The sequence below is a fragment of the Somniosus microcephalus genome, chromosome 8 (genome assembly GCF_052327205.1).
Source record: "Somniosus microcephalus isolate GS21.2 chromosome 8, FLI_Smic_1.0, whole genome shotgun sequence".
NCBI lineage: Eukaryota > Metazoa > Chordata > Chondrichthyes > Squaliformes > Somniosidae > Somniosus > Somniosus microcephalus.
Window position 1 is genome coordinate 244,687,416 of NC_140994.1, and position 23,032 is coordinate 244,710,447.

At 51.1% G+C, this 23,032-nt stretch overlaps 1 protein-coding gene across 1 annotated transcript; it reads left to right on the top strand.

The window, feature by feature from the left end:
- The first annotated feature begins 102 nt into the window (after positions 1-102).
- On the top strand, positions 103-22,988 carry LOC147114242 (E3 ubiquitin/ISG15 ligase TRIM25-like). Its single transcript, XM_085995917.1, has 2 exons — positions 103-740; positions 17,818-22,988. Exons 1-2 carry the CDS (start codon positions 180-182, stop codon positions 17,959-17,961), a joined length of 705 nt encoding a protein of 234 aa, XP_085852043.1. The 5' UTR covers positions 103-179; the 3' UTR covers positions 17,962-22,988.
- The last annotated feature ends 44 nt before the right edge of the window (positions 22,989-23,032 follow it).

Genomic DNA, 23,032 nt, shown 5'->3' on the forward strand with positions numbered 1-23,032 from the left:
TGATTTTGGTTCTGAACTGCTGCTGCAGGCCTGAAAGTGTTAATCTTCAGCCAAAGTGAGTCATGAAAGTGAAACTAACATTGTCACTCCCTGCACCGAGTGTTTATAAGAATTTCATTTCCTGCTCTGGCTCCTCGCTCTCTCTGGTGCTGTGTGAAAACTCTTCAGGTGCTGTAACAATGGAGCCCGGAGCTTTAGAGGCTGAATTAACCTGTGCTGTGTGTCTCCACGTGTACCAGGATCCTGTGACATTACCCTGTCAGCACAGTTTCTGTTTGAAATGTATTGAGGGAGTTTGGGCCCAGACAGCAGGCCCAGGAGGGTTTGAGTGTCCTCAGTGTCGCCGGAAATTCAACCCCAGGCCCAGTCTGGAGAGAAACTTCACGCTGTGTAATATAGTGGAAAAATACAGCCGCTCACAGCCTGCTGCTGATTCAGCCGGTGTCATGTGTGAATACTGCATCGAGAATCCAGCCCCAGCTGTGAAGACGTGTCTTAGTTGTTTAGCTTCATTTTGCTCCCTTCATTTAAAACCACATTTACTGAAAGAGGCCTACAAAGATCACACCCTAATCGAACCCGTGACTGACCTTACAGAGAGACAGTGTCCGGAACATAAGAAGATCCTAGAATTCTACTGTAAAGATGATGGAGAGTGTGTGTGTGTTTCCTGTACAATAATAGGGAAACATAAACCCCACAATCTGCTGAGCCTAGATCAGGCACACGCTGCAATTAAGGTGAGTGACACAATTCCCGATATTATATACAGTGAGCGAGAGTTCTCCTTTTTTAAATTATTCATTCCTGGAAAGTGGGCTTCGCTGGCAAGGCCAGCATTTATTGCCCATCCCTAGTTGCCCGTGAGAAGGTGGTGCTGAGCCGCCTTCTTGAACCGCTGCAGTCCGTGTGGTGAAGGTACTCCCATAGTGCTGTTAGTGGGGGAGTTCCAGGATTCTGATCCAGCGACGATGAAGGAACGGCGATATATTCCCAAGTCAGGTGGGACAGGACATACCCACTGGCTGCAGACAGTGCTGCTTTAGCCCAGTGTTTTTTGTTGCCCTGGGTCTGGGTGTTTGTTTTCTGTCAGTCAGATTTGCTCCCTCCCCTTTCTCTTACAGTCTGTCTGAGAGAGCAGGGTGGGCACTGGGAGGGGTGTGAGAGTGGCCCCGGGTGACTGCCCCTCACCCACACTCAACCCCTCCTGGGGAGGGCATTGTAGAGCTCAGTAATTCACTGTGTGGGCACCTGTGAGAACTGGCACTCCATGGCATAGGGCTGGAGAGCAGAGCATGTTGTGGCCCTGTGTAACGCTGGGGGATTCTGCCCTCTGAGCAGCAGGGAGAGGACCATCACCGGTGGGGGAGTGAGGGACACCCACAGGGGGAGACTCAGGGGCTGGGTGGAGAAACTGTTCCTCACAACAAGAGGGAATTGCTGTTTGAGAAATGCTGGTGTGTCTGAGTCTGTCTCCCTTTCCCCGCTGCTGATTGCTGGAAATGGAGGAGCTGAGTCGGTGTGAAAATGCAGCACACGGTGTGTCACTGTGAAAAGAAGCCGGTGTGTATGAGCTCACTCAGTTTATACAGGGCAGGAGCCTCTTTACTGAGAGGCACAGAAGGCAATATTTCTGCTCAGGGCCCAGACACCGAGGCCCCGAGATTCATGGGAAGGCAGGGAGGGAGCAGGGGGCCTGTCAGTGACCGGGAAACACTGAAATTCCGGGAATGTGGATGTCATGACCAGTTTGAGTAGCTGAGCACTGCCGGGTGGGAAATCCTGCGGGACAAGGCAGGAGCCGGGGAACGCTGGGGACAGTCCCGGTCAATCTAAAATCAGGGCTCGGTGGGGTGGGGCTCGGAGCATGGCAGAGAGATTGTGGGGGTGGTGGGAGAGAGAGTGCCGGAGGAGAGAGAGATGGCGGGGAGAGATGGCGGGGGAGAGAGAGATGGCGGGGGAGAGAGAGAGATGTCGGGGGTGAGAGAGATGGCGGCTGGGGAGAGAAATGGCGGGTGAGAGAGATGGCGGGGGAGAGAGATGGCGGGGGACAGAGAGATGGCGGGGGAGAGAGAGATGGCGGGAGAGATGGCGGGGGAAAGAGATGGAGGAGGAGAGAGAGATGGCGGGAGAGAGAGAGAGATGGAGGAGGAGAGAGATGGAGGAGGAGAGAGAGATGGTGGGAGAGAGATGGAGGAGGAGAGAGATGGAGGGGGAGAGAGAGATGGAGGAGGAGAGAGAGATGGAGGAGGAGAGATGGAGGAGGAGAGAGATGGCGGGGAGAGAGAGATGGAGGAGGAGAGAGAGATGGAGGAGGAGAGAGAGATGGAGGAGGAGAGAGAGATGGAGGAGGAGAGAGATGGCGGGGGGAGAGAGATGGAGGAGGAGAGAGAGATGGAGGAGAGAGAGGTGGCGGGGGAGAGAGATGGAGGGGGGGAGAGAGAGAGATGGAGGAGGAGAGAGAGATGGAGGAGGAGAGAGATGGAGGAGGAGAGAGAGATGGAGGAGAGAGAGAGATGGAGGAGGAGAGAGAGATGGAGGAGGAGAGAGAGATGGAGGGGGAGAGAGAGAGATGGAGGAGGAGAGAGAGATGGAGGAGGAGAGAGAGATGGAGGAGGAGAGAGAGATGGAGGAGGAGAGAGAGATGGAGGAGGAGAGAGAGATGGAGGGGGAGAGAGAGAGATGGAGGAGGAGAGAGAGATGGAGGAGGAGAGAGATGGAGGAGGAGAGAGAGATGGAGGAGAGAGAGAGATGGAGGAGGAGAGAGAGATGGCGGGAGAGAGAGATGGAGGAATCACAGAATCACAGAATCTACAGTGCAGATAGAGGCCATTTCGGCCCATCGAGCCTGCACCGACACATATCCCACCCTATCCCCGTAACCCCACGTATTTAATCCCCTAACACTAAGGGTCAATTTATCATAGCCAAATCAACCTAACCTGCACATCTTTGGACTGTGGGAGGAAACCGGAGCACCCGGAGGAAACCCACGCAGACACGGGGAGAATGTGCAAACTCCACACAGACAGTCGCCCGAAGCCAGATTTGAACCCGGGTCCCTGGCGCTGTGAGGCAACAGTGCTAACCACTATGCCACTGTGCGGGAGAGGGATATGGAGGAGGAGAGAGAGAGAGATGGAGGAGGAGAGAGAGATGGAGGAGGAGAGAGAGATGGAGGAGGAGAGAGAGATGGAGGAGAGAGAGAGATGGAGGAGGAGAGAGAGAGATGGCGGGGGAGAGAGAGATGGTGGAGGAGAGAGATTCACCGAGGGGCACGACGCTGCCCAACATGCCAACGAGCAATGAGGTCAAGGGTCAACTGCGGGAATATATCTGAAAGAGGGAATATAGGCTCTTGGTTAATATCTGACAGCAGTGATTGTTTAGGTTGCAAGCGTAAAATATCTATAATCGTTGTCTAAATCAGTGCTACAATCTCACTAAATGATCTAATTTATAGAATAATGGGGGAACAATTGGGTGGCGCCCCCTTTGGAGCACTAACTTCGCCGGATCATTAATTTTAGCCCCTCAAAAAAGTTATCGCCCCCGCGCCGGAAATGGAATGGTAACAGCCCCCAGCAGGAGGCGGGGCTACTGGAAGCGCTACCCCTCCCTCTGGGGGGCTCCCATTCAGTATAGCGGTGCCACGTGTAACAGCGCCATGAGCGTTGGCACATCGCGAGGCGGTACTGCAGGCCTTGCTCCCCTGATTAAAGGGGAGGGGCCTAGCACAGCGCACACCGGGGCCCTGCTGGACCACCGGGCAGCGGGGTATCGGCAAAAGAGTCCGGCACTCAAGAGGAGTGTCGGGCTGACCGATCGCGGTCGGCACCCCGCAGGAGGAGGCGAGAGGGGGCAGGTGCTGGCAGGCGGCCCAAAATAAAAGTCCGCCCGGCCCCTGCCCTTTAATTTGCTCCGCCGCGGCCGCAAACACAGCGTAGATAGTTTACCTTTGTCACAGTCTCAGAGGATGGCATTCGTGAATTTGATAAGAACCGTTTCGGTACTGGGGCAGGGGGAGGAACCTGATTGGAGAGATTCAAACATGGAGCTCCGGGAATGATGGGCATGGTTTTGGAAGGTGACAACACATTCCAGGACTTTGGAGAGGAAAGGGAGGTTGGAGATGGGGAGGTAGTTTTGCAAGGACAGAGGGGTCAAGGGTTGATGTTTTGAGGAGAGGGGTGATGACGGCAGATTTGGAGGAGAGGGGGACATTACCTGAGGAGAGAGAACCGTTAACAATATCAGCTAACATGGGAGCCAGAAAAGGAAGGCGGGTGGTCAGCAGTTTAGTAGGGATAGAGTCGAGGGAGCAGAAAGTGGGTCTCATGGGCAAGATGAGGTCGGCGAGGTCAGGAGGGACGATCGGAGAGAAACTGGAGAAAGATGTGAGTTCAGGGCTTGGGCAGGGGGGAACCTTAGACAAAGTTTGGCCTGGTTGTCTAGGAGAAGGAAGGGAAGTGGCAGAGGCAGCTGATTGGATGGTCTCAACCTTAGAGACAAAGAAGTCCATGAGCTCCTCGCACTTGTTATTGGAGTTGAGTGTGGAGGAGACGGGAAGAGGGGTTTAAGAAGACAGTTTGCAGCAGAGAAAAGAAGCTGGACATTATCTTTGCATTCCAAAATAATCCTGGAAAAGGAAGCAGCTTTTATCAGATGAGAGCAGGACCCGATAGTGCTTTTTGTGCTCCAGCCAGATCTGGCAGTGAATCCTAAGGCAGTTGTCCGCCATATCTGTTCAAGTCTGCGTCCCTTGGACTTAAGGGAGCGGTGATGAGGGCCCTACTGGGGGAATGACCAGGGTGAGAGAGATAGTAATGGTTTTAATAGGAACTCGGGCATCAAAGGGGGTGGTGAGGGTGTGAATAAACAGATCGGTAGCTGCAGAAATAACATGGTGAATGGAGGGCCAAAGGCTGGCCACTAGGGATTTTGGAAGTGCAGTTGTAAGTGAGTTGGGAGAGAGTTTTTTCAAGGGGCGGACACAGAAGGAAGTAGAGTTGCGGGGGGGGAGGGGACAGGGGTGGAAGGCGGATGTGGGTGGAGAGCGATACGAGAAAGTGGTCAGAGATGGCCTTATCTGTCACTGACACGATGGGAGTAGCGAGGCCACGTGAGATGGCCAGGTCAAATCATAAAATGGCCATGAATGGGTTGAAGCCGAGCCTTTGAGAGGCAAAGTCTTGGTCCAAATCGTCACCACGATGTGACATTTGATGTCTACTGATGTCTGCAGATGAGGTCTGGAACTCTAAACACTGTTGGATCTCTGCCCGCACCAACACTTTTCCAGCAGAGGTCGCTTTGTAACTCTGTGAAACCATTTTTATGTCAAGGCTACTCTCGGTAATCCTGCACCATTAACACTCGCAGTCCCGAAAAACAGAAAATCCACTGTGGCTCTTCTAGAGAGTCCAAGGGGTTAATTCGTCAATTCCTGATTTCCTTCTGTCACCCTGGGGAAATATCCACTCAAATTAAGAAACTTCAAATTTAACAAAGCCCAAAATCTGTCTCCATTCAGCAATGTGAAAGTTGTTGCTTGGTGAATTAAAGCAGCTGTCAGCGGAAGGGGTTAAGTGCTTTGTGTGTTTATAAGGAGGCGGAGCCAGATATGGTCAGACTGGCGCAGCTTGTGTAACACAGCTTTCACCTGAAGTTCAAAACATCGCCCAGAGAATAGGAACCAAACTCCAAAAGTCTCAGTGCCGTCAAAACCTGCACAAAGATCCTGATACAATTCAATTCTGGATTAACTTTAAACACAGTCTTGTCAGGAAAGGCAGCTTTTCAGTTGGTTCATCTCATTTAAACTGCAGAAAGCGAGAGCAGTTTTGAGCTGAAATCCAATTCAAACAAAGTGCTTTGAAGAAGTTCAAATTGATGGACAACCCGACCCCGTCCTGCACCTGGAACTTGGGATTCTTCAAAGCTGCATTTTATCTTCTTTTGTAGAAAAACGCTTTGGGGGGGAAAATTGGGCTGGTTTGCGCCGCTCGTTAGCGCCCGGGCACGGCGCTGCTAATGCCTCCCGCGAAATTCAGCGGGTGGTTAGCGGCGGCGGTAGCCTATAGCGCCCTGCGAAGCTGCACCGCCGGCAATTACATCATCGCCGTGCGCAGCGCCCCGCTCGCGCTCCGGCCGCAAACTTCCCTTTCACCCCCGACCTATCGCCGGACGATGTGTCCGACAGGATCAGGGGGCGTTTCTGCAGCGGTGGTGATGCTACTTAAAGGCCAGGTGTCGGGCGGCCATTTGTATTTTGGCCGACTGCCAGCACCTGCCCCCTTTCCCTTTGTTTCTCGGGGTGCCGGCCGCGATCGCTCCTCTTGAGTGCCAGGCTGTTTTCACCCACCCCGCTCCCCGGGGGTCCAGCAGGGCCCCGGTGCGCGCAGTGCTAGGCCCCTCCCCTTTAATCAGGGGGGAGGCGAACAATGACGTGGTGCTACGAGCCGCCATGCATGGCGCTGCTACACGTAGCGCTGTGAAATTCAGTCGTGGCTCCCCGAGCAGGAGGGGGAGCACTTTCCAGTAGCAGACCACCTCCTGCTGGGGGTGCTACCACTGAATTTATGAATTCAAAACAGAAGGACTCAATATCTCAAAACTAATACCCGCATGTGTACACACACAGAGAAAGCAATGAACAAACTGAAGACAGCCTGTGCTTATAGAAAAGACATTGATTAAAATGTTTGAAATGCTCCCAACATGATGGACAAGACGACAGAGGGTTAAACTGCTTTTCGCTCTGTGAAGGGAAAAGAGGGCGGAGCTAACACCACAAACAAACATCACACAGACACATTGTTAAGAGAGACTTTCAAACAAAAGGAAAGCTGCAGCTTGTTAAACATTCGTAGCATTCTTAATGTCAAGCCCTCAGCCAATGGGGATGGTAGGATAGTGATTATGTTACTGGACCAGTAATCCAGATGCCTGGATTTATAATCCGAGATGTGGTCCAAATCCCACCATGGCAGTTTGTGAATTTGAATTTAAATAAATAAATCGGGAATAAAAAGCTCTCGGATAGTCGTAAAAATCCAACTGGTTCACCAATGTCCTTTAGGGAAGGAAATCTGCCGTCCGTACCCGGTCTGGCCTACATGTGACTCAGGACACACAGCAATGTGGTTGACACTTCACTACCCACAACAAAATGAAGCCTCTCGTTAGCGTCCGGGCAAAATTCTGGAGGTGGTTAGCAGCCATGCGTAGTGTAGTACGTCCAGTTCTGGTCAGTCCAACAACAAGTACTGTGTTCAGTTCTGGTCAGACCAACCTCGAGTCCTGTGTCCAGTTCTAGCCAGTCCCACCTCCAGTACTGCGCCCAGTTCTGGTCAGTCCCACCTCCAGTACTGCGCCCAGTAGTGGTCAGTCCCACCATGAGTGCTGCGCCCAGTAGTGGTCATTCCCACCTCGAGTACTGTGTCCAGTTCTGGTCAGTCCCACCATGGGTACTGCGTCCAGTTCTGGTCAGTCCCACCATGAGTACTGCGTCCAGTTCTGGTCAGTCCCACCTCGAGTACTGTGTCCAGTTCTGGTCAGTCCCACCTCGAGTACTGTGTCCAGTTCTGGTCAGTCCCACCTCGAGTACTGTGTCCAGTTCTGGTCAGTCCCACCTCTAGTACTGTGTCCACTTCTGGTCAATCCCACCTCGAGTACTGAGTCCAGTTCTGGTCAGTCCCACCATGAGTACTGCGTCCAGTTCTGGTCAGTCCCACCTCGAGTACTGTGTCCAGTTCTGGTCAGTCCCACCTCGAGTACTGTGTCCAGATCTGGTCAGTCCCACCTCGAGTACTGTGTCCAGTTCTGGTCAGTCCCACCTCGAGTACTGTGTCCACTTCTGGTCAATCCCACCTCGAGTACTGTGTCCAGTTCTGGTCAGTCCCACCTCGAGTACTGTGTCCATTTCTGGTCAGTCCCACCTCGAGTGCTGTGTCCAGTTCTGGTCAGTCCCACCTCGAGGAATGTGTCCAGTTCTTGTCAGACCCACCTCGAGTACTGTGTCCAGTTCTGGTCAGTCCCACATCAAGTACTGTGTCCAGTTCTGGTCAGTCCCACCTCGCGTACTGTGTCCAGTTCTTGTCAGTCCCACTTCGAGTACTGTGTCCAGTTCTGGTCAGTCCCACCTCGAGTACTGTGCCCAGTTCTGGTCAGACCCACCTCGAGTACTGTGTCCAGTTCTGGTCAGTCCCACCTCGAGTACTGTGTCCAATTCTGGTCAGTCCCACCTCGAGTACTGTGTCCAGTTCTGGTCAGTCCCACCTCGAGAACTGTGTCCAGTTCTGGTCAGTCCCACCTCGAGTACTGTGTCCAGTCCTGGTCAGTCCCACCTCGAGTACTGTGTCCAGTTCTGGTCAGTCCCACCTCTAGTACTGTGTCCACTTCTGGTCAATCCCACCTCGAGTACTGAGTCCAGTTCTGGTCAGTCCCACCATGAGTACTGCGTCCAGTTCTGGTCAGTCCCACCTCGAGTACTGTGTCCAGTTCTGGTCAGTCCCACCTCGAGTACTGTGTCCAGATCTGGTCAGTCCCACCTCGAGTACTGTGTCCAGTTCTGGTCAGTCCCACCTCGAGTACTGTGTCCACTTCTGGTCAATCCCACCTCGAGTACTGTGTCCAGTTCTGGTCAGTCCCACCTCGAGTACTGTGTCCATTTCTGGTCAGTCCCACCTCGAGTGCTGTGTCCAGTTCTGGTCAGTCCCACCTCGAGGAATGTGTCCAGTTCTTGTCAGACCCACCTCGAGTACTGTGTCCAGTTCTGGTCAGTCCCACATCAAGTACTGTGTCCAGTTCTGGTCAGTCCCACCTCGCGTACTGTGTCCAGTTCTTGTCAGTCCCACTTCGAGTACTGTGTCCAGTTCTGGTCAGTCCCACCTCGAGTACTGTGCCCAGTTCTGGTCAGACCCACCTCGAGTACTGTGTCCAGTTCTGGTCAGTCCCACCTCGAGTACTGTGTCCAATTCTGGTCAGTCCCACCTCGAGTACTGTGTCCAGTTCTGGTCAGTCCCACCTCGAGAACTGTGTCCAGTTCTGGTCAGTCCCACCTCGAGTACTGTGTCCAGTCCTGGTCAGTCCCACCTCGAGTACTGTGTCCAGTTCTGGTCAGACCCACCTCGAGTACTGTGTCCAGTCCTGGTCAGTCCCACCTCGAGTACTGTGTCCAGTTCTGGTCAGTCCCACCTCGAGTACTGTGTCCAGTTCTGGTCAGTCCCACCTCGAGTACTGTGTCCAGTTCTGGTCAGTCCCACCTCGAGAACTGTGTCCAGTTCTGGTCAGTCCCACCTTGAGTACTGTGTCGAGTTCTGATCAGTCCCACCTTGAGTACTGTGTCCAGTTCTGATCAGTCCCACCTCGAGTACTGTGTCCGGTCCTGCTCAGTCCTACCTCGAGTACTGTGTCCAGTTCTGGTCAGTCCCACCTCGAGTACTGTGTCCAGTTCTGGTCAGTCCCACCTCTAGTACTGTGTCCACTTCTGGTCAATCCCACCTCGAGTACTGAGTCCAGTTCTGGTCAGTCCCACCATGAGTACTGCGTCCAGTTCTGGTCAGTCCCACCTCGAGTACTGTGTCCAGTTCTGGTCAGTCCCACCTCGAGTACTGTGTCCACTTCTGGTCAATCCCACCTCGAGTACTGAGTCCAGTTCTGGTCAGTCCCACCATGAGTACTGCGTCCAGTTCTGGTCAGTCCCACCTCGAGTACTGTGTCCAGTTCTGGTCAGTCCCACCTCGAGTACTGTGTCCAGATCTGGTCAGTCCCACCTCGAGTACTGTGTCTAGTTCTGGTCAGTCCCACCTCGAGTACTGTGTCCACTTCTGGTCAATCCCACCTCGAGTACTGTGTCCAGTTCTGGTCAGTCCCACCTCGAGTACTGTGTCCATTTCTGGTCAGTCCCACCTCGAGTACTGTGTCCAGTTCTGGTCAGTCCCACCTCGAGGAATGTGTCCAGTTCTTGTCAGACCCACCTCGAGTACTGTGTCCAGTTCTGGTCAGTCCCACATCAAGTACTGTGTCCAGTTCTGGTCAGTCCCACCTCGAGCACTGTGTCCAGTTCTGGTCAGTCCCACCTCGCGTACTGTGTCCAGTTCTTGTCAGTCCCACTTCGAGTACTGTGTCCAGTTCTGGTCAGTCCCACCTCGAGTACTGTGCCCAGTTCTGGTCAGACCCACCTCGAGTACTGTGTCCAGTTCTGGTCAGTCCCACCTCGAGTACTGTGTCCAATTCTGGTCAGTCCCACCTCGAGTACTGTGTCCAGTTCTGGTCAGTCCCACCTCGAGAACTGTGTCCAGTTCTGGTCAGTCCCACCTCGAGTACTGTGTCCAGTCCTGGTCAGTCCCACCTCGAGTACTGTGTCCAGTTCTGGTCAGACCCACCTCGAGTACTGTGTCCAGTCCTGGTCAGTCCCACCTCGAGTACTGTGTCCAGTTCTGGTCAGTCCCACCTCGAGTACTGTGTCCAGTTCTGGTCAGTCCCACCTCGAGTACTGTGTCCAGTTCTGGTCAGTCCCACCTCGAGAACTGTGTCCAGTTCTGGTCAGTCCCACCTTGAGTACTGTGTCGAGTTCTGATCAGTCCCACCTCGAGTATTGTGTCCAGTTCTGGTCAGACCCACCTTGAGTACTGTGTCCAGTTCTGATCAGTCCCACCTCGAGTACTGTGTCCGGTCCTGCTCAGTCCTACCTCGAGTACTGTGTCCAGTTCTGGTCAGTCCCACCTCGAGTTCTGTGTCCAGTTCTGGTCAGACCCACCTTGAGTACTTTTATCCGGTCCTGTTCAGTCCCACCTCGAGTACTGTGTCCAGTTCTGGTCAGTCCCACCTCGAGTACTGTGCCCAGTTCTGGTCAGTCCCACCTCGAGTACTGTGTCCAGTTCTGGTCAGTCCCACCTCGAGTACTGTGTCCGGTCCTGTTCAGTCCCACCTCAAGTACTGTGTCCAGTTCTGGTCAGTCCCACCTCGAGTGCTGTGTCCAGTTCTGGTCAGTCCCACCTCGAGTACTGTGTCCGGTCCTGTTCAGTCCCACCTCGAGTACTGTGTCCAGTTCTGGTCAGACCCACCTCGATTACTGTGTCCAGTTCTGGTCAGTCCCACCTCGAGTACTGTGTCCGGTCCTGTTCAGTCCCACCTCGAGAGCCGTGATTGAGTCGGCCTCCACCACCCTTTCAGGCAGTGCATTCCTGATACTAACCACTCGTTACACAAAAAAGTTTTTTCTTATGTCGCCTTTGGTTCTTTTGCCAATCACCTTAAATCTGTGTCCTCTGGTTCTCGACCCTTCCGCCAATGGGAACAGTTTCCCTCTATCTACTCTGTCCAGACCCCTCATGATTTTGAACACCTCGATCAAATCTCCTCTCAATCTTCTCTGTCCTAAGGAGAACAAATCCAGCTTCTCCAGTCTATCCACGTAAGTGAAGTCCCTCATCCCTGGAATCATTCTTGTAAATCTTTTCTGCACCCTCTCTAAGGCCTTCACATCCTTCCTAAAGTGCCATGCCCAGAATTGGACACAATACTTCAGTTGAGGCCGAACCAGTTTTTTTATAAAGGTTCATCATAATTTCCATGCTTTTATACTCTATACCTCTATTCATGAAGCCCAGGATCCCTTAAGCTTTTTTATCTGCTTTCTCAACCTGCCCTGCTACCTTCAATGATTTGTGCACATATACCCCATGGGCTCTCTGTTCATTCACCCCCTTTCAGTCAGCATGTTATTTCCAGACCCGAGGGGAATTGCGAGAGCTGCTCATTGCCCGAGTCCCATTAGGAAACGCAAAGTGTTCTTAGTGTCTCCCATATAGGGTTTGGCAAAAGGCTCAACATCCTTGTCTTTACTGGTGTTCACTCTATCCGAGACCACTTGATAGCTGATGCTGTGCCATTGGTGATCCCTTTACCGATACACATACACGTCAATCGAAGCCCTTTCCCTGCTGGTCCATGTGAGAACCGCCCCGTGTTGACCATGGCCGTGTCTCATTGCTGGTATAACTCGTGACGCCACAGTGCCAGTCACCCGAGAGGCTTCTCGATTCACCGAGGGGCACGACGCTGCCCAACACGCCAGTGAGCATTAAGGTCATGGGTCAACCGCGGGAATATATCTGAAAGAGGGAATATATGCTCTTGGTTAATATCTGACAGCACTGAGTGTTTAGGTTGCAAGCGTAAAATATCTATAATCATTGACTAAATCAGGGCTTCAATCTCACTAAATGATTTAATTTAAAGAATAATGGGGAACAATTGGGTCGCGCCCCCTTTGGAGCATTAACTTCGCCGGGTCGCTGCTTTTAGCCCCTCAAAAAAGTTATTGCCCTCTTGCCGGAGATTGAATGCTAACAGCCCCCAGCAGGAGGCGGGGCTCCTGGAAGCGCTACCCCTCCCTCTGGGGGGGCTCCCATTCAGTATCGCGGCACCACGTGTAACAGCGCCATGTGTGTCGGCCCAGAGCGAGGCGGTGCTGCAGGCCTCACTCCCCTGTTTAAAGGGGAGGGGTTTGGCAAAGCACGCACCGGGGCCCTGCCGGACCATCGGGGAGTGGGGTGTCGGCAAAAGAGCCCGGCACTCAAGAGGAGTGTCGGGCTGACCGATCGCGGCCGGCACCCCACAGGAGGCGGCGAGAGGGAGCAGGTGCTGGCAGGCGGCCCAAAATAAATGTCCGCCCGGCACCTGCCCTTTAATTTGCGGCACCCTGACCCTGTCGGACAATCTCTTTAACTGAGACAAACCCTGAAAACAACCTGCGAGAGACTCGCTCGGCCTCATCTCCCGAGGTTTCTCTCTTTCTTTTGGAGCTGGCGAGCAGCCAGCAACATGCGAGAGACTCGAGCTTCTCTCTCTCTCTCTCTGTGTTGGAGCTGGCGGCTCACAGACTGGTTTGAAATTAACCCTTTCAATCCCACACACACATGTACATTGGGAATTTCCAACTCCAAGTCCTTCTCTTGGTGTTTTTAATGGTTCTCACCTATTCCTCAGGTAGGGAGGGTTCAGGATGTTCCAACTCCCCTCATCCTTTAATCAAAGCAGATAATTCCAAGCTCTGGGTTTTCTGTGACAGTCTCTTAATTAACCGTTTGAACCAACACACTGCACCAATTAGAATGATGAGGACAATTATCTGGGCTGTGACAAAACTCACTGATATTATTCTAGCCCCTGAGTGCTGAGCTGTGTTGTTAACCATCTCCCACCATGCAACATTCCCAAGGGTAGACGTCTCCTTTTCGGACATTGGGATGTTTTACTGCGCTTTATAAATGCAAGTTGTTGTTGTTGGGCTTTGATTAACAGGTTTTCTCTCTCTCCAGATTATCTGATCAGAAGATCGGGGGGGTGTCTGGAGGTCTTTGCTTATCTGCCCCGTGTGGTCCCAATGTCTCTGTTAGCGGCCAGGCTATCGAATACACTTTTCTTATTGTTCAGTATAGATGGCGACAGAAACATCTCCAAGAGAAAGCTATCAATTAACGATTCTCACCTGCACTTTCCTGACTTTCACTATAATGTACTCATGGGTGCCCTCACACATCTTTCAACCACCTGGGGCAATGCCCCTGGACCCCATTTGGTGGGGCAGTTTCTCTGCTTCCATCACAACCCTTCAATCACTGCCTCTCACACCATTTCACTCATCCTATTAATTACCATTTCATCTCATTCCTGAGCTCTGGAGGAATTTTACTGTCCAATACAATATTATCATCAACCCATAAAACACAGAGTAAACGTTCCCAACTTGGGCCAAGTCATCAACACATTTTTGTTTATTATATCATTTCAAAATTATCCCAAATCCAGAGAGCAGTATTGTGGCACTGGCAGGACTTGTCAATGTAATCCAATCTGGCCAATAACCGCCCCATCAGTCTACTCTCAATCATCAGCAAAGTGATGGATGGTGTCTTCGACAGTGCTATCAAGCGGCCCTTACTCACCAATAACTTGCTCACTGATGCCCAGTTTGGGTTCTGCCAAGACCACTCAGCTCCTGACCTCATTACAGCTTTGGTCCAAACATGGACAAAGGTGCTGAATTCCAGAGGTGAGGTGAGAGTGACTGCCCTTGACATCAAGGCAGCATTTGACCAAGTGTGGCATGAAGGAGCCCTAGTAAAACTGAAGTCAATGGGAATCAGGGGGAAAACTGTCCACTGGCTGGAGTCATACCTAGCACAAAGGAAGATGGTTGTGGTGATTGAAGGTCATAAGAACATAAGAAATAGGAGCAGGAGTAGGCCAATTGGCCCCTCGAGCCAGCTCCGCCATTCAATAAGATCATGGCTGATCTGATCCTAACCGCCAATCCACTATGACAGGACTATCTCCTGAATCTAACAGAATTAGACACACGAAACAGGAGCAGGATCAGGCTACACGGCCCCTGGGCCCGCTCCGCTACCCACAGGGCCATGACCGATCCGAACCTAGACTCATGTCCAAATTCCTGCCCGCTCCCCGTAACCCTTAATTCCCTTTTCTTCTAGGAAACTGTCTATTTCTGTTTTAAATTTATGTAATGATGTAGCTTCGACAGCTTTTTGGGGCAGCATATTCCATGGACCTACCACCCTCTGAGTGAAGTAGTTCCTCCTCATCTCAGTTTTGAAAGAACAGCCCCTTATTCTAAGACTATGCCCCCTAGTTCTAGTTTCACCCATCATCTGGAACATCCTCCCTGCATCCACCCGATCCAACCCCTTCATAATCTTATATGTTTCAATAAGATCGCCTCTCATTCTTCTGAACTCCAATGAGTAGAGTCCCAATCTACTCAACCTCTCCTCATATGTCCATCCCCTCATCCCCGGGATTAACCGAGTGAACCTTCTTTGTACTGATCATCACAGGCCCAGGACATCGCTGCAGGAGTTCTTCAGGGCAGTGTCCAAGGCCCAACCATCTTCAGCTGCTTCATCTATGACCTTCCCTCCAACATAAGGTCAGAAATGGGGATGTTCACTGATGACTGCACAGTGTTCAGTGCCATTCACAACTCCTCAGATAATGAAGCAGTCCATGCCCGCATGCAACAAGACCTGGACGACGTTCAGGCTTTGGCTGATAAGTGGCAGGTAACATTCGTGCCACACAAGTGCCAGGCAATGACTACCTCCAACAAGCGAGAGTCTAACCACCGCCCCTTGACATTCAATAGCATTACCATCGCCGAATCCCCCACCATCAACATCCTGGGCACACCATTGACCAGAAACTTAACTGGACCAGTCACATAAATACTGTGGCAACAAGAGCAGGTCAGAGGCTAGGTATTCTGTGGCGAGTGTCTCACCTCCTGACTTCCAAAAGACTTTCCACCATCTACAAGGCAAAAGTAAGGAATGTGATGGAATACTCTCCACTTGCCTGGATGAGTGCAGCTCCAACAACACTCACGAAGCTCGACACCATCCAGGACAAAGCAGCCTGCTTGTTTGGCACCCCATCAACCACCTTAAACATTCACTCCCTCCACCACCGGCGTACCGTGGCTGCAACGTGTACCATCTACAAGATGCACTGCAGCAACTCGCCAAGGCTTCTTCGGCAGCACCTCCCAAACCCGCGATCTCTTCCACCTAGAAGGTCAAGGGCAGGTTTGTTTGAGGGTTCGGGGGAAGCTCTCCTGCTCCTCCAGGCCCACACGCAGTGCTGGAAAAACACTTGCCTGCTGGATCTGGCAGCTCCCACCTCCCTTCAGCTGTGGGGATTCCCGAGCCCCGGGATAGACGGCCCGCAGCCGTTAAATCCAATCGCTGCCAAAATCTGAGGCACGGAGCCTGATTTAAATATTATAATTACCAGCCCGCCTCTCCTGAGCGGGTTACTCGGCCCAGACCCAACCCGCCGCCGTTAAACGGGAAGGAGGCACCTTCCCCGCTTCTTGTCTCCACCACCAACAGTCTCCTGAAACCCCTCTCCTCTGCCCCACCTCCCTCACCTCCAACAACAAGTGCCAGAAGCTCAGGGACTTCTTTGTCAGCAAGATTGAGGCCATCGTTCAGCTCCCTCTGCCACTTCCCTCCTTTCTCCAAGCGCAACAAACCAAACCATCCCCAAGTTTGCCCCTGCTCTAGCCCTGAACTCCCATCTCTCCATAATTTCTCTCCTATCTCCCCTCATGCCCTTTCCGTGCTCATCTTGTCCATGAGACCCACCTTCTGCTCTCTTGAACCTCTTCCCACTAAACTACTGACCACCCAACCTCCCTTCCTGGCCCCCATGCTCACTGATAGTGTAAATGGCTCTCTCTCCTCCGGTACTCTTCCGCTCCCTTTCAAGTCTGCCATCATCGCCCCACTCCTCAAAAAAACTCACCTTGACCCCTTGGTCCTTGCAAACTACCGCCCCATCATAACCTCCCTTTCCTCTCCAAAGTATTTGTACATGTTGTCACCTCCCAAATTGGTGCCTCTCTTTCCAGCAACTCCATGTTTGAACCTCTCCAATCAGGTTTCTGCCTCTGCCACAGTATTTAAACAGCCCGACTAAAAAGTCCCAAATGACCTCCTGTGTGACGATGACCCTGGTGCACTATCCCTCCTCATCCTTCTCGACCTGTCTGCAGCCTTTGACACGGTGTCACACCATCCTCCTCCAACGCCTGTCCTCTGTTGTCCAGCTGGGTGGGACTGCCCTCACCTGGTTCCACTCTTACCTATCCAGTCATAGCCACAGAATCTCCTACAATGGCTTCTCCTCCCACTCCCGCACTGTTACCTCTGGAGTCCCCCATGGATCTATCCTTGACCCCCTCCTATTTCTCATCTACATGCTGCCCCTCGGCGACATCATCTAAAAGTCACAACGTCAGGTTCCACATGTACACTGACGACTCCCAGCTCTACCTCACCACCACCTTTATCGACCCCTCCACTGGCTTTGATTTGTCACGCTGCTTCTCCGACATCCAGTACTGGATGAGCAGAAATTCCTCCAACTAAATATTGGCAAGATCGAAGCAATTGTCTTCGGTCCCGGCCACAAACTCTGTTCTCTAGCCATCGATTCCATCCCCCTCCCTGGCCACTGTCTCAGCCAGAAGCAGACTTATCGCAATCTCGCTGGCCGATTTGACCCTGAGCTTAGCTTCCGACCCCTGATCCTCAGCATCACGAGGACCTCCTACTTCCACCTCTGTAATATCACCCGTCTCCGCCCCGCCTCAGCCCATCAGCTACTGACACCCTCATTCAGGCTTTTGTTACCTCCAGACTCGACTATTCCAAAGCTCTCTGACCTGCCTCCTACCTTGCACCCTCCATAAACAAAAGCTCATCTGAAACTCTGCTGCCCGTATCCTAGCTCGCACCAAGTCCCGTTCTCCCATCAGCCCTGTGCTCACTGACCTGCATTAGCTCCTGGTCCGGCAACACCCTGATTTCAAAATGTTCACCCTTGTGTTCAAATCCCTCCGTGGCCTCACCCGCCCCTATCTCCGTAATCTCCTCCAGCCAATCCCACTCCGAAAACTCGATGTTCCTCCAATTCTGGCCTCTTCTACATCCCCAACTTCCTTTGCCCCACCATTGGCAGCCCCGCCTTCATCAGTCTAGGCCTTGAGCTCTGGAATTTCCTCCCCAACCCTCTTCGCCTCTCCCTCTCCTCCTTTAAGACGTTCCTCTAAACCTCCCTCTTTAACCAAGCATTTTCTCACCTGTCCTAATGTCTCCTCCTTTGGCTCAGTGTCAATTTTTGTCAGATTTCGCTCCTGTGAAGCACCTTGGGATGTTTTACTGTGTTAAAATCGCGATATAAATGCAGGTTGTTAATTTAAACAATTTCCAATGAACTTTACAGGAAGAATTGGAGAGAGAAATCGAGAAGCTTCGGCGAGTCCAGCAGAATTGTTCCAGCAAAGAGCGAGACTTGGGGAGATCAGAAGCTGAAATAAAGGTAGGGAAAAGTGGAACTGGATTTCGAAAGGGTTTCTCTCCCCACTGAGTCAATGAGCACATCAGAAACAGGCCTTCCAAACCAGGCTGGCTCTGTTGGGGCTGACTCACAATCAGGAATGGTAGCGTAGTGGTAATGTCACTGGGCTAGTAATCCAAAGACCTGGACTAATGATCCAGTAGAAGTGAGTTCAAATCCTACCATGGCAGCTGGGGAATTTAAATTCCATTAATTAAAAAAAAAACCCTGGTTCACTAATGTCCTTTAGGGAAGGAAATCTGTCGTCCTTACCTGGTCTGGCCTATATGTGACTCTGAAGTTGCTGCAAGTGGAAAATGCTGCTATTGTTATTTAAAGGCTTCTACTCACAGTCACGGGGGCCTCGCATTCAAGTATCTTTGGGAGAGGGAATGGTGGAAGCGAAGAAAATGTGCGCAGAGGGAGGAGGAGGAGGGCAATGAGGGTTCTCCACAGGAGGCCTTACCCACCTAGGGTCTTCCCAGAGCACTCCTCTTATGTCCATTTAAGTGAGGAGCAGTGTATTAGGAGGCTACACTTCACCAAGGAGGTGGTCACAGAACTCTGCCAGACCTGCAGCCTGAGAGCAGGGTGAACACGGCTCTCCCAGTGACAGTCAAGGTCACCGTGGCCCTCAATTTCTTCGCCAGCGGATCCTTCCAGTCTGTAGCAGGAGACATAGATAACATCTCACCGTCCATCTCTGAATCCGGGCGGTCACTGAGGCTCTCCACACCAGGAGAAGGGACTACGTTGTCCTCTCACTGAGCAAAGAGAAGAAGGACGAGGACGCATGTGGCTTTGCCAGGACAGGGGCTTCCCCATGGTGCAGGGCGCCATCGACTGCACCCACGTGGCTTTGCAAGTGCCATATAACAATCCTGAAATCTTCCATAACTGCAAAGCCTACATAGGAGCAGGAGTAGGCCATTCGGTCCTCCAAGCCTGCTCCGCCATTCAATATGATTATGGCTGATCCTCTATCTCAGTACCATGTTCCTGCTCTCTTCCCATAATCCTTGATGCATTTTGTGTCTAGAAATCTGTCTATCTCCTTCTTAAATATATTCAGTGACTTGGCCTCCACAGCCTTCTGTGGTAGAGAATTCCACAGGTTCACCACCCTCTGAGTGAAGACATTTCTCCTCATCTCAGTCCTAAATGTCCGACCTCCAGCCTCCTAGCCATTCTTTTGGCCAAGTCCACTTCCATTCTTCCCCGTGACGGCCTGTTTACTTCGTGCAATGTATTCCATTGTGGCATTCATGGACTGTTCCACCGCCACCCTAGCGGCCCTTGCTGGTGTATCATCCACACTCAACTCGTCATCCCACCATGAGCTGAAGACCAGGCCGGCGAGGGTTCTGCCTGGGAGATGGAAATCACCCAAGGTGAGTCTGAAACTTGAAGGCAAAACGTATGATTATTTGCACAAACCAATCCTCCGTAGAGGTAGTTCTTCTCATCGCTCAGAGAACACCACTGAGTTGGAGATGCCTGAATCGCCCTAAAGGCACCTTCCAGAGGCTCTATCATCACCACCACTGCTGAGTCCTCATCTATCAGTTTCAGGGTGTTACAGGTACATATGATGTAGTGCTCTGACTCATTTGTAAGGTGTTTGGTTTCCTCGTCCTTACAAGGATTCTTTGACTCTGGGTTTTACAGGAACAAAATCGTAGACGACACAAAGGTTTAGGTTCAACCCAAAACTGTTAGTTTATTAAAAGCAACAAAACACAGACAAAATCCTGTTGCGATTTGGCTGAAACTTACAATCACACATCCGACCAGTCGTTACCGTTGTGTATTGTAGGCCTGGATCGGAGATGACCTGTCCCCGTCCTCCTTTATCTGACTGCAGCTGCCTACACAGCGCAAACCCCTTGTAGAGTCAACTGATATTTACAACCACCCAGCCGGCTGGTCGTGGCCGACGTCGATTGCAGGCTGGGAGCTGGAGATGACCGTCTTCCCTTCCTTCTTACACCTGGCATTCGCTGTAGTCAGAGCTAGCTTCCGAGAGAGAGAGCTTCCGAGAGCTTCTGAGCGAAAGAGAGAGAGAGCTGTGTGTGGTTCCTTCTTACAGTTCTTCCGTCCCGCCTTTTCGAGTCTGGGCCTTCCCCCAACTCTTGTATTCCAATCCACACCCAGTAATCCAAACCACAGGACACGTACAGGGCTGGGGGATGGAAGACAATTCCTTATCTTGTCTCCCCCTCCCTGTGGTACATATTTGATGTGATTTAGTCTTACTGCTGATGTTTAGCCCAAGGTTAAAGTGTTTTTCATTGAGGCCAGGAAGTCCATTGTTCCAGTGAAATTGGCATCGTTGTCTTATCCATTGAAGATCCATTGAAACCCATTAAAACACGAAGTCTCAATGTCCAAAGTTAAATCACCTATTCACCATTAAATCATCTATCGAGACGCTCATTGTCCAAAGTAAATGTCTTTTCCAAAGTTAAATTGAAACTCACAGGTGTGTCTGTGCTTCTAGACCCAACTGCACCTCGCCCCTACCACTGGGCCAAACAGGCTTCCAGCATTTTGCTATTGTACTGGGTTTTTTGAAATCTACATTCCTCCCTTTAATGTCTCTTTTTAAGCTAGAGACATTACTCCTGACGAATTCTACTTCTTCTTTGCCTTTGGGTGCATTGCCGGTCTCAACCAAACCTTTACATTTCACTTTTATTACATATATACATACATTCGGTTCAAACACTCTGAACCTCCTGTTTCAATCTTTTAAGTTTCCCCCTTCTTGTCTTCCTTTTTAATTTACATGACAAGATTAATAAATACAACATAATACACAATTGTACTATTACCAACACATGTGATGCGATTCGAATCCAAGGAGGGATCTCAATATTGAGTCCCACATCCCACCACAGAGGGTTAATCATCTCTTCGATTTCCTCCCTTTCTTTCTCATTCTTTTGCTGTAACGCGTCATAATGTTTTTGGGACAACTCTAGTTTCTTTAATAGCTTAACCAAATGTTCGGGTGACGGCAGGATATCGTATCCAAAACGCGATATGTATTGTTGGAGGTTCAGTGAAGTACCGTTAACTGTGATACCGATGTGTTTGTGGTCTGAGATGGAGATTATCCTTTAAATTACTGCGCCCCTCATTTAACAACCAGGCCCCGTACATGACACACACATCATTTTGGGCAGCCCGATCCGACGCATTTCGGCCCTCCTTTATTAATACATTGATGGTCTGAGCATGAGTCTCCAGCTCAGCTGCCATTTCCTTTAGATGAATCATCATCACCTGGTCTTCCTGCAATTTGTGACCCTCAATGTCATTACCCGCCCCCCCAGTATTTTCCTCAGCTGGTCCCTTAGGGTATTTACTTGTAATTGCAACTGCGCGTTGTCCATACTGTTGGCCAGCGACGTCCCTGTATTAAACACCGTGGCCACATCATTAATCAGTCCCCTTTTTCGTCTCCCCCAGCCCATGTGGCTGTTATTTCCCGGTATGTATGCTCCCACCCGACTTTCGTCCCCATAATTCCTCTAGTAGAATTGTCTGAACATTCTTTTTAACAACTTTTCATACAACTTTTGGCGGGCACCACTGGGGCAACTGTAACTCCGTTAAATTAAGAATAACCGACGCTACTTCATAATATACGGTATGATACATCGGCCCAGAAATTCGGGTCAGGGGCTTCCCGCGGGTGCAAGCCCCCAACCTGCACTTTCCTACCGCGCCGGCCATTGAGCTGTGGGCCCGCGTGGGATTCCGATCCTGGGCCTCCTCCAACTGCCGGCGCACAGTGCTTGCGTATCCCAGGGGCGCAGTTAGTTCGATGCATCCCCTGGGATCACGTGGGCCATGGAGAGCCAATGGTAGCAGGGAATGCTTCATTCATAAGTTTGACAGTCAAACCTATAAATACTGTAAGCCCCAAAATATCACTAAATCTTCAAATAATTTTTTTTTAATTCACATTTTTAAAATAAACTATAAATTACATGAAATAACTATTTTAAACAATACAGTAATTTAAATTTTGAAAAAATTAATTACATTTTCTAACAGGGCTAAAAATAAACTTACCTTTCTTTAAAGCATTTAAAAATAATAAACCTGTGGAAAAAATGTTTTAATTTTAATTAATTCACCACTTACCTTGTAAAAAGCAGGCCTTGCGACTGCTTTTTACATGTCTAACTTCTGGAAACACCCCCCCCGGGAATACCTGCAAAAACAACGTAAGTTCTAAGCGCACGCGCTGCCTCTCCTGCGCACGCGTTCGACTTCTGAACCCCTTCTTTCAGGGGAACGGAAGTGCCGGTTTCCCACGCATGCGCAGTGCATGCATGAAACCGGCACTTCCATTGGGCTTACGGGCGATTACCCCGTGCGTACTCACCCGTGGAGACCCGAATTTCTGGGCCATTATTTTTCCTGTTGGGATCAACACCAGCCCAGTTTTAGGCCCGGGTGCTGTCACGGGACATTTGACCTCTGGACCCTGAGTCTCTGGGGCTTTCAGTAGAGGCTTCATCTTGCTCGCGACCAGTTCGGTCACATTGACTGCTTTTGGAGGATCCGGGGTCACGCAAGAGTCAAAACTCTGAGTCCAATTCACTCCTGATCCGGAGTCCTGCCACTGCCATTTGAAAGTAATGGCAACCCCCCCTTTGCAGTTGTGCCCCGACCCGACCATGAACACATAAACTCCTTGCTCCTTCTTCCACCTTTTATCCCAACACAATTTTACCCCTTCCTTAGTTCCCATGGTCCGTCTGTTTGAATTATTATCCAACTTTTCCCATTCCGTGGATGCATTATTTTTACCTTTGTCTGTTTTCCGCAACCACCACCACCATCCCATGGGGGTGCTCCCTTACATTCCAGACAAACCCGTCTACCCTCTTTCACCCGTACCCTCTTAGTCCTGATGTTTACCTTTGGGCAGGACACTGACACTTCCCAAATCTTGTCCCCGGTTCGCCTTGAATACTTGGCCGAGTTCGACCTTAGCCAACCCGGCCAATTCCCAATGTGGGAGTATGTAATTGTACCATTATCACCCCGTGTTGCCCCCGCTGAGTTACGGTGGGGCCAGTTC